The following is an 11656-nucleotide window of genomic DNA, read 5'->3' on the forward strand; positions in this document are numbered from 1 at the left end:
TTATGTCCTTTTTAAAACTTTTGCGGATAGAAATTTTTTATTATGGGCTTCGACCCTTCAATGCACTTCTGTGACGCAAATGCAGCAATGAACTCACACCACCATATTTGATGGTTACCCCTTCCATCCCGAAAATAGCTTTACATAGTTTACGGACGACCCCAAAATTATTGAACTTCTACTTTAGGTATAATAATATAAACTATAACAGTGACCCAACCCTCTTATAATATGCAAGGGACGTAGTGGACTAATAGTAATTTATGATTAACAAGCATTTTCCCAATTCTAGTCCAATCCAAGGAATCAGTCGACCCATATCAGAGAATGGATGGTAAAAGGGTGGTTGTGATGAGAACGGAGCTTGAGGTTCTAGCCTTCTTGAGAGTAAGCAGCAATTCCTGAACAGTTACAGGGCATTGTAACTACCTCAGAAGAGAAATTTGTAGTTACCAGGTGTTGGAATTGGGTATAATTAAGAGGAAAAGAGTTTTTAGGCACCTGAGAATAGTTATTCCAATCTTTGGGCAACACTTATTACGGTGCTACCTACAGAGCCAGACGGATACCAGGTCAATTTTCCTGTTTCATTTAAAATCTCATCTTTTGAATTTAATGTTTTGTTTTCATAATCTGAATAAAGAGTTACACTTTTTCCCGGCAGATGGATCATTTATGGTATAGTTTTTGAGTTTTTTTAACCTACTTACATTGTATATGTAATTGAATATTAAACTTAACTATTGCACATTTATCTTTTGAACCCCTCTTCAAATATTTACTGCAACAGTGAGCAGTATTTTTGACTTATTCGTTTATAAGGCTGTGCTGCACCTCTTCTTAACAGATCGAAAGCAGTCACTTTTTAAAGGACATTCCTATCTACCAATTCGCAAATTTTTGCCTTTTTCTGTTCTTGGAGTGGGCAAACTTTTGGCAAAGTCTACTTTTGCACTAAAAATTGCTCTCACTCATTGGGCATAAATGCAACACGTAACGCTTACAGAGTAATTCCGTTCAAGAATCGCAATAAACCTTTAAAGTTGTAGTTCTTTGTGGTCTTAACTCTTCCAGTTTCAAGGATTTGTACAAAAAAGTTAAAAACATTTGTTTGAATCAGTTTTCAGCAAAATTTGTTTTATTTAAATAAAATAAATGAAGATAATAATTAGTGTGTAGAGTTAATTAGTGCACCAATGTTCTATTGTATTTTGTATTTCATCTCTGCTCTTTTTAACTTCCTCAGAATCATTTTCCACCGCCATGATCATATCCTGACAATGCCAGCCATCTACAAAAAGTTACGTTTATCTCATAATTCCAATGTTTGACTTGAGTTATCTACATTTACTGCAATGAATAATATAATATTTGAGTTCTCCCAAGTTTCTTACCTTCGATAAAAATTACTTTAGACTTATCAGTTTCAAAAGATTGTATCCCCAAATTCTTCCAGGGGTCTGAAGATCCATATACCATAAGTAGATTTGTAACTTTAATAAGATCATTTACTTTGTACTTAGAAACAGTTCTTTCCACGCCTTCCTTTATAGTGTTCTCGTTGAAGCTTTTTCGGAAGAAAGAGAATACTAGTAGTAAATAGACGCAAATAATCAATATGCAAATGATCATGGTATGCTCATGAAAGCCATAAAAACTGCATAATTTCATGGGGGAAAAATTGCTTATTATTATTATACTAACTGAGATTCATCTAAATTATCTGTTTAATATTCAGAAGATATTTATGAAGAATATTAGATTAGCTAGATTCCGTGAGAGTTGGCCTTAAGCCTAAGCCATCGCGGCTCAAGGGATCTTTCGAAGATTTATTTTTGTCGGAGTAATATATCATTTAGGTATTCTGGGAATTGAAAACGGCTAGGTTAGCCAAATAAAACTAAAACACCTCTTCCTTTTATACTAGCCCAGTTGTTGTTGTGTCGCAGGAAACATGCCATCATGTTTATTCCTTGGAAACGTCATCGTTTATATTTTAGAAAAAACGGTTACTGGAAAATCTAAAATGCTGATTAGGTATCTGGACAGAACTAACAGTTCTGCTGCGTCATTCTCTCTTTAGGCTAAAGTTCCAATCGATCCAAACTATAAGCATTTCCTAGTAACTAGAAATCTGATGGAGGTTATGTTTCCAGTCGGTGATAGAGAACCACGGGTTCAAGAACACAAACTGTAAGATAGATTATGCGCGCAACCTATTTCGGCCCGAAACGACATTGACTTTTCGACAAATGATGGCGGAAAAGAAAATATTCCCGGAAGAAGAGAGAAGAGAACTGAGAAGAAATTAGTTGCTGACAATGGACGTTTAGGTCCGGAGAGTTCAAGATTTTTTGAGACAGCACTTCCATATCAGAAGCTCTCCATAACCCCGAAGTGTAATGGATTAGAGGAGCGATTTATTAGAACCTTCAAACAAAGATATCTGTCAGAGAAAGACGAAGAAAGCAGCCCTCAAGAAAAAGTAGCAAGGTGGTTACTAAGTTATTGGAACCCTCCTCATAGAACTACACACCGACCGAGTTATTTATGAAAAGACTCCCAACAGTGTTAGATAGGTTAAAGCAAGATCCTAAGAAAGTCATGGAGAAAAAAATATGGAAACGAAAAAGTTACCATGACCTAAGTATCCAAAAGAGAGAAAGGGGGGCAAGAAGTTTGGTTAAAACGAATTATGGAAAGGATGGACATCCGATGTGATTAATTGCAGGACTGGAGAACTATCATACCTTAGTCATGAATGAAGGAGAACTAAGGAAAAAGCAGTCAGACCAATTAAGGGCAAGAATAGGTGCCACAAAACAATAGGACGAAAAAGATGAGCTGAAGATGGGATGTTAGCTGATTAAAGCGAGGAGAAATATAGGGATCAAAATATCGAAATATGTATATATTTCAGTCGTATTTAATTATTGTTCTCACACCATATTATTAAAAAAAATTGGTAGAAAAAGACCATATGCTCCAAAAATCAATAATAAATAGAAATATAAAATAAATAGTGGTAAACGTTTTAGTAATGTTAATTTCCTAATAATTATATCAACCTTCGATGTTAAAAGTGTAAAAAACATAATTGTCAATAAGTATTAGCCTCTGAAGATGATAGTCCCCAGGTCGAAAGCTTGGCAGAAAATAGAAAATTATGACTGAAATTTACAATAATCTTTCTTCCCTTCAGATTAATGAATAAGTTACCAAAAACGATGAACAATATTCTAAAATGAAAAAGAGGTAGATACAATTTAGTATACTTACTTTTTACCAAATGCATCCTTGCATAGTTTTGTATAGTAGAAAAGTGGAAGGCTGTGGGTAAATGGCTGCTCTGAAGAGCCAGTAGTTTGAAAATATCCTAACTCTGTACATTTTTGATAGTACCATTGCCTTTCTAAAGCATTAAAGAATATCAAAATTCATGTTCATACCAATAAAATTAAAAATTTTCATTTAACAAAATATATTAATTTAGAAATTACCAAAATTATATTCATTAATTTCGGTTTTGAATAGATCTTGGTTGGAATTGTAATTATAATTAAAACAGTCTCTGCCGGTAGCATAATGGTCTGCAACTAATGATGCTAATTTTTCTAAGCTATTTCCTTTTCTATTTTTTAGGTCGATGCATAAAAGTGAAAGTCGGTCTCCATTTACTACTTTTGTATTGAATTCAACTGCATCAGTAAATAACTCCACAATGAATGATGTTAAAGAATATTTGTCAAACTGATGTTTTGGAGGATCACACATTCTATTAAAAACAAAAAAGATAAATTGAAGTGCAATACAATGTTACAATAATTTATTTGTGGTAGTAAAAAGGAAAATAAATATTGTTGAAATACTCTCATAGAGACATATGAAAAAAATTAAATTAAAAAAGTCATACCACTCTTAAATTTTTGGTTATTTGGGGATCCGATAGACTCAACTCACTTTTTTTATTCTATCGAATCTAAGTCATTCACAACACCGTCAAATTTATTAGCTCTTTAATAAAATTGAATACTAAGAAAAAAATCATTTTCTTCTTAGCTGCAAAAAGGACCTACTTAGATCTGTAACAACCTAGATCATTGTCACATGTTAGCTGCTTTCTCTTGGAAATCCCTCCCACCAACATAGCTTCAATAAGTTCACCTAAATTTATTTAAATAAAAGGTACATGCTTACTCTAGACAGAAATATATAGTATTCGCAGGAGCCCAACTTTGGCAAGATAATTGAAGTTACTTATGGACACTTTTGTATTTTTGTTTGTGAATTTTATTTTGTATTTTAGTAGGTAAAATTTTGGATTTGATAAATAATGTGAACAAAACTAGAGAAAAAAACAATATATTGTTTTTAGAACTTCAGCTACCGATCGCTTGTGTGCTAGAGAAAATTTGAATATAAATATTTTCTAACTTTTGAGTTGTAACAAAATGTAAGTACAGTACCATTGTAACCATCTGCACTGTACAAATTCGTATTTTTCATAGATGCAAAAATAAAATAATAATATAAATATTTTCTAGAAAATCGCGGGGAAAAATTTGAAAACTTCGCACTTTCGATTCTAAAAATTAAAGAAAAATCTTTTAATTTTTGAGGAAAAATTTAGGTATCTATGTAATCTAAAAAAATCATAAAAGATAATGGTTCAATGACTTTAGCCAAATCCTTACAGTTTTTCCATCGGGATAATAACGACCCTGCTTCTTAAATCAGTAAGTGAAAGTCACAATGTATATTAAATTAACTTACTTAAATTTTGTTGCAAGTTTTTCTTTTCCAGCTTTAGTATTAAATGTGTATACAAGCATTTTCATTCCTTCTTTTATAGTGCTTTTACATTCAGCATCCTTTTCCTCTATTAATTTCGAGGTAATCTCCAGATATTCTATAAAAAAGCAATTAATAAAAATAAATAAGTGGCCATAAAGTTCCTTAGAATTAACATCATGATTTTTAAAATGTCGTACTTTTGAAATTAAACTCAACTTGTACAGGTGCGGATGATGATACAGCTCCAAAAATTAGTTCTGGATACATCATTCTTGCCCATGCAGCTAAATTACCTGCATATGAACCGCCAAACAGTATCCATTTATTGCAAACATCTGGAGTGTAATTATTAACAACTTCTATAAAATTTTTTATATCTTCTAAAGATTGATCAACAGTTAAATATTTTAAAGATTCTACACTTGTATTCCTGTTAAAACATAAATATATTTGAAAAATTGCAAATATCAGTTCATTTATACTGTATTGCTTCAAATAGTAAAAAAAAATAAAAAAATAGCTTATAGACCTAAATGGTTGAGATTGCCCGTAATATCTATGTTCAAGAGCATATTTATCAGCCAAGAATTGATCAGCGAGCTGTGACATAAAGTTCATTACAACTGAGCCTGTAGATAAAGCATTTTCACCACCGATAAACAGGAATTTTAAATTGCTGATATTTTCTGCTTCCCTTAATGTTTCATAGTACAGCTAGATGTTTTAAATTTAAAAATTGTTTGTTAACTGTTTCCTAAGTAAAATAAAATGAAAAGTAAGAAAATAAAAACTTATCCATTATGATATTACCTGTTGGAATGTTCCTTCTAACTCTCCAGTGTGGTCAATATCTTGTTCAAAGTACTTCGCTTCTGAAAGAGAGGATTCTAATGCAATTGCATCAAAGAAATGATTTACAAAAAATATGTGGGATTTTGATGCTGGAAAACTAGTTGTTAGCAAAAAAGCTGAAAAATTAACCAGTAAAATACTTATTGGGAGTTTCATTCTATTTTTTACTTGTAAAATCAGTATTTTAGCTACTAAAGAAGGGTCCTATTATGAAAAGCTTTCACTGGCAAATAAATACTGCGTTTTAATTATCTATTTGACTTTCCTATATCTTTAAACTATAAGTCATATGTGAACTCTTAACATTTCCAATAAGTGGGTTGCAGATAATTAGTAATTATTCTTTGTGTTCATAAACAATAACTTCAGGTACTGCTTTGTTTGAAATAGTCATTTCCGTTGTCCATTAAGTTAAGATAACTAGAATACAAACTAACTCTCAGTCTAAATCCTTCGTTCCATTTTAGAATTAAAAGAAACATGTTCTGAAACAATACGAAAAAATAAAAAATAATTGAAATTACTCATCTCTTTAATTTTAAAAACTATATTTTGACATTAATGGCCTTTAAAAAGGAGGAGGCATATAAACGTAGGATATGAATTATTTTTTTAAAACAAATAAATTATTCTTACCAAGAAAGTTATTGTCAAAATGTTAAAATGGAATTGATAACTTCAATATAATTTGTCATTGTTTCAAATATAAAATTACATTTAGTTTCATGTTATGTTATTTAGTTCTTTCTAATGTCGCCCAAGTAAGTTTTTAGGTAAAAAAATAAAAATAATAATAATCAATTCTCTTTTTACCCTTCTATCAAAAGTATTTGTATTGTTTTTCTTTTATGCATTCATAAGATCCACCCTCTGCAATTAATTTCTTCTGCTGTGTGAGCTTGAAAAAGCGATAATAGCCTCGGACTAAGCAATCAATGTCAACTCTTCAGTTGAAAAGTATTTTAAAGAAATGAAGATATTTTTAATACTAAACTTTATGAATAAAAAATTGTAGGAATTTATTCGTTTGACTTGTTACATATTGTAACCTGGGCTGATGTGCAAAATTAAAATTAATGGAATGTCTCAATATTAGTAACAATCATAATGTTATTTTCAGAATCGAGGCTTTTCAGGATGAAATTAAATACTAAATTTGATAGCGGAAAATTATAATGAATAACCAGAAAATCACTTCAAAAGGATTTACTCTGAGGAGACCATGAGAGCCTGATTAGCTATTATAACTAAAAGTAAAGTAATTGCATATTTTTCAGGCGGGGCTTAACGTCCAACTACCAATTAGTTGTCGTGGAAAGTGGCGGAAACTCATACTATAAACAATTTTTTCTAACAAAAAAAGTAGTCATATGCGGGATTCGAACTGGGGATATCCCACTTACAAAGCCACGCTCTTGACCACTAGACCAATACCCGCCCCAAAAATTTTCATAACTAAAGATGTTTTTTGCAAGGAACCCTGAAGATAAAGCGAAAGCTTGTAGGGAGTTCATTAGTTAGGAGATTTAAGTGGAACTTGTTCATAAATAAGAAGCTGAACGAATCGCACGCAAGGTTACTTACATTATATGAATTAATAACCGAAAATCTATATTATAGGCAAAATGCTCTTTATGTAGTATTAAAGATTTCTAAAGTGTCTGATAACACTTGTTGCCCTTTAACTTTTAATTGGAACTGAAATGACGGAATTTAAGAGCACAAATAATATTAGATTGTGACCCAAAATATCAATTCCTTCAATATTTTTTACATCGTGTATCATGACGCCTTCCCTACTGCCCGGGAATCACCAAGGGTGCGGTTTGTACATCCTTGAGGTGTGAATCTCAGAGATTAGAAAACATGAAAAGAACTGGGCGATGTGTCCTGGGGTTAAACACAGCAAGACTATGATGCATTGGCTGTGTAAACAAAGAGCCAGTGACTCTGTGCTTGGGCAGAAATCAGATTACACTGATCTCAGGCCTATTCAAGGGGCATGGTAGGCCCAGGAAGCATCTGTTCAAGGTGGGGCTTATTAGCACGCAACCGTTGTGCAGATTATGTAAGGAAAAAGAGGAAACTGCCTCTCACCTCTTGTTAGATTGCATTGCAATCGAGTAGTTGCGCTGTGAAACCTTTGGATCTTTGAGGCCAATGGAGATAGTAGCGCAAAAAGAACTAGTAGGGAAGACGTAAACCTCCTTAGTAGGGGAGGTTTCGTTTACTAGGTTCAATAGAGAGGGCACAATAAGCCTCTTTTGGCTGCGGTGCCGTGGGGCATAGGTCCTATCTCACTAAGTTAATTAATCTAACCATGGCGATTATTCTAAAAAAGCTCTAAAGACGATCTCACAGGTTTTTCAAAGCCTGAATTGGAAAGCTTCAAGTTGGAGCTATGATAACGAATTAGCAGGATCTGCTCGCTCTTTCTCAACTTTCTTTGAATAATGCTTTTATATATAGCGACATGCATAAGGTTCTAGCGGCGGGTGTGGGATTAGTGGTCAAGAGTGTGGCTTTGTAAATGGGAGATCCCAAGTTCGAATTCCGCGTATGACTACTTTTTATTTTTTAGTCGCTCATATTGTTAAATCGGAAATCATTACTAATGTGAATCCATGGGTTAAAAAGGTTTTTTTTTTTTTTTTTATTGGATATCTACTATTGCAGTAAGAAAAGTGTGCAGGAAGAACATAAATCTATTCAGAAAATGATTCTTGCGTCAACAAATTGACGACGGTGGAGTTAGGAAGTTAGTTTTGTTGGTGGGAAAGCCCAGCCAGGGGGCGAAGCCCGATCAAATCTTGAATCAGAAAACCGTTACTGTAACTGTCTTACCACAATTTGAATTCATCAAGAAGTTACGAATAACACAGCATTTCATCAAGAGTCAATAAACTTTTTGTTATCAAGCATGTTCTCTAAGGCTATTTAACTACTGATTAAGTGCTACTAATCGTTAAATTGTTCTTTCTCATAAATTATTATAGCGAATGGATAATGTCAGTATCCAGGGTCCTATCAGACTTGATCAAAATTAACATCTGAAACAATGATTGCAATGCTTTCAAGGTTTGTTATTTTCTATGGAATTTCAAAATAATAATTACAAAGAAACTTTTTTTTTAGAATGGCTATCTGAGCACCAAGAACCGCACAAAAAGGTTGATGTATTTACCTGTTTGTATCTCTAAGATCAATGTGGATGAACTATTTATTCTTGTTTCTTCTCTCTTCAATATTTCAGCCCAAAAATACAAATATTTTCAGATGCTTTCATATTAACCCTAAGGTCATATTTTGTGCAAATAGTGTCACTAAATGGGGCTAAAGTAGATATTTAAGGTCGGCTCTCTTCACTCTAATTCCTGTACCATTCTAGCAATGTCTGGTCAAAAGAAAGGATCTATCTTCTTTAAGCAGAGAAAGGTTAAGGTTATCAACTTACTTATTTTTAAGATTAGGCTTAATGTATTTAAAAAGAAAAGCTAAGATTCTATCACAAAATGGTCTTAATTTATTTTTCACAAATCACTTTACATTAAGGATAAAAAAAAAACAGCTCAGGTAGTTAATTTGTAATAATTATATGATTATCATTATTTGATCCTAAATATTATGTGATCAATTATTTGATATTTGATTACCAAATTGATGGTTAAAAAAAAAAAATCCAAACAATTTTTCTCATTAGGAGTGTTTTCGAACAGTTAACATTTGGGCAAAATCGAAAATGAAATATCACTTTATAAGTAAAATAAAATGGATTTCATGTAAATCACTTAAACACAAAATAACTATAAAAACAAAATTAATTTACCAGGTAAGTTTGATGCTTATTTTTACAGGATATATTTAGCATAAATCAGTTACAAAAATTTAGATGTTGAACTCTAAAATTGAGGATCCCTTATAACAATCTGTCCCTAAATACTGTAATCAAAATGTTACACCACTCTTCTCACTTCAAAAAACCTTTTGAGGTAATACACTTGTCCTATAGTCATAGTAATAAGTACAACTGCTTCAAAAAAGGACCACAGTACCACTCTACTGTTTGTTGCTTCATTTATACCGTGATGGATTCTATCACGAACTGTCATATATTCTTGTTCATGCTTCACACTAGTCAGGGCGTTAGTTAGCTCCTTTATCATAACTTCCATTTTATTATGGTCACCTTCATCTTTATCCGCCGAAGGAGCTTCACCGATTTCCATATTAAACATAACTACTTTAGGTGTCATCGTGGACATTTGATTACTGAAACAGTATGTGTACACACCAGACTTATGGGCTGAAAAGGTATATTTTCCAGTGCTTTCTCTTTCTCCTTGGTAAATAATCTCGCCATCAGGTCCTACAATTTTCACGTCAATGTCTAGAAATCCACCTTCTGAAGTTTCAAACATTAATCCTAATTTTGTACCTTGTTCTACTTTGTCGAAGAAGCATTCTTCTGCATGTGCATCCACAGTTACAAAGTAAGCTTGTGATAAATTTATTAACTTTAATAAAACAATAAAAGCAGCTACAAAACTCATATTAATTCTTTAAAAAAGTGCTAAAGATCACATGAAGATGTGGCACTTTCACACGCAACACAACAGACGTGAAGGTTATTTTGTCTTCATATTTTCATTTAGAAGCTACACTGAAAATTACAGTTAAGGCAATTATGTCCTTTATGTTAATTTATTATTCATCTCATTTTTAAAAACAGAATTAATTAAATGGCATTAAACAACTTATCAATTTGTTACAGTGGAAAATTAATAAAGTTAATCTTTAGAATTCCCACCCTCCCACAATTTATTTTTCGTAAAAAGACGTTTAAGACGTTTGGTATTATTTTTCAATAATAACAAAAATATTTGAACTGTACAAAATCTTACTCGAATTTCTAAAGCAATAGTTGTTGTAACTTAAAATTTAAAGAGATGTAAGAACAATAATTTGCCTTTATTTATAAGAATTATTTTCTTAAAAATTACACGTTCAACAAACAGAACAAAATTTAATTTACAAAAATTAATTACAGTACTGAGCATGTAAGAGTAATCATTCTGATGAATCTCACCTCTATTGTACAAACTAAATACCATAAAAGAAATAAAAGAAAAAAAAACAAAAAAATTGATCAGCTAACGGATGACTTCCATGCAAAAAGGATCAGGAAATTCTTCTTTAGGCAGAGAGAACAAATTAACCCACCTTACAACCCAAAGAGAATCACAGTGGAAACGAACAAGGAAACATGATAATTAACTTGTAGCTAATGTGGGTACAACACTTTCAGAGGTGTTCAACCCAATAGAAGAAACAACAGGAAGTACCGAATCCCAAACTATTGAGCTATTGGGATACAAAAAGCTAGAGCGGCTAGTTGGGATGACGAGGCGCCACACTTTTTGTCAAGTAAAGATTAAAAATATAAGAAGACTTTAAGACGAGTGAAGACTTGACAATTAATGCAGGTTTGAGGCAGGTGATCTGCTATCATGCACCACATTTATTTTCTAGAGATTATAAAGCGTAGAAATGTCAGCAGAACTAACTACGGCATCTCAATCTAAAAATCAACCCAATCAATCTTTGAACATAATACCTTGACAACACAGTCGATGTACTGGAACAGCAAGGGCTAAGCGGTTCTACAGGAAACTTTACAAACATTTGGAGAAGCTTGCAAGAAACAGGGCTTTAACATTAATGAATAAAAAACAAAGCATATGCATACCTCAAGAATCTAGGTTAAGAACGAAGAGTAAGTTCTATTTAGAGCTCTCAGCTTCCCAATATCCTCCATCTTTAATTATGTAGATTCGATAGTCACAGATGATAACGAAGGGACGGCAGTCATAAAAGCCTGAATGGTTGCAAGTAATAGGGAACTTTGACGAATCCCTGAAGGTTCTGAAGTTCACGGTTAGACTTGGGTGCTGACCAAAAAGTGAAAAGATTATTAAAGTTCGGTAAAGGAAATTATAAGTAGTACATGTGA

At 32.5% G+C, this 11656-nt stretch overlaps 2 protein-coding genes and 1 long non-coding RNA gene across 13 annotated transcripts; 1 reads left to right on the forward strand and 2 right to left on the reverse strand.

Moving 5' to 3' along the window:
• Positions 1–101: 101 nt before the first annotated feature.
• On the forward strand, positions 102–8494 carry LOC141449445 (uncharacterized). 5 transcript variants are annotated; one of them, XR_012455519.1, is made up of 8 exons: positions 102–572; positions 2157–3255; positions 3643–3835; positions 4307–4453; positions 4545–4736; positions 5019–5136; positions 6767–6899; positions 8323–8494. It is a non-coding gene; the product is annotated as an uncharacterized lncRNA (long non-coding RNA). The 5 variants fall into 5 exon arrangements; XR_012455517.1 differs by lacking the exons at positions 6767–6899; positions 8323–8494 and having other exon boundaries at positions 104–572; positions 5019–5153; XR_012455520.1 differs by lacking the exons at positions 4307–4453; positions 4545–4736; positions 6767–6899; positions 8323–8494 and having other exon boundaries at positions 107–572.
• LOC141449442 (putative serine protease K12H4.7) lies at positions 1117–9064 on the reverse strand. 7 transcript variants are annotated; one of them, XM_074118892.1, is made up of 10 exons: positions 8831–9064; positions 6084–6131; positions 5605–5666; positions 5324–5508; positions 4992–5224; positions 4774–4909; positions 3501–3775; positions 3280–3412; positions 1395–1567; positions 1117–1291 (listed from the first exon to the last, which is right to left on the reverse strand). In XM_074118892.1, the coding sequence occupies exons 4-10, from the start codon at positions 5410–5412 to the stop codon at positions 1182–1184; spliced, it is 1149 nt and encodes a 382-aa protein (XP_073974993.1). In that variant the 5' UTR covers positions 5413–5508; positions 5605–5666; positions 6084–6131; positions 8831–9064; the 3' UTR covers positions 1117–1181. The 7 variants fall into 7 exon arrangements, with proteins under 7 accessions (XP_073974993.1, XP_073974991.1, XP_073974992.1 ...); XM_074118890.1 differs by lacking the exon at positions 8831–9064 and adding an exon at positions 8491–8606; XM_074118891.1 differs by lacking the exon at positions 8831–9064 and adding an exon at positions 7744–7874.
• An 82-nt stretch (positions 9065–9146) lies between these two features.
• CHOp24 (transmembrane p24 trafficking protein CHOp24) lies at positions 9147–10286 on the reverse strand. Its single transcript, XM_074118896.1, has one exon. The coding sequence runs from the start codon at positions 10194–10196 to the stop codon at positions 9600–9602; it is 597 nt and encodes a 198-aa protein (XP_073974997.1). The 5' UTR covers positions 10197–10286; the 3' UTR covers positions 9147–9599.
• Positions 10287–11656: the final 1370 nt, after the last annotated feature.

Source organism: Rhodnius prolixus, unplaced genomic scaffold, assembly GCF_049639745.1.
Source record: "Rhodnius prolixus isolate KJV_2025 unplaced genomic scaffold, Rpr scaffold_2, whole genome shotgun sequence".
In the NCBI taxonomy this organism is placed as follows: domain Eukaryota; kingdom Metazoa; phylum Arthropoda; class Insecta; order Hemiptera; family Reduviidae; genus Rhodnius; species Rhodnius prolixus.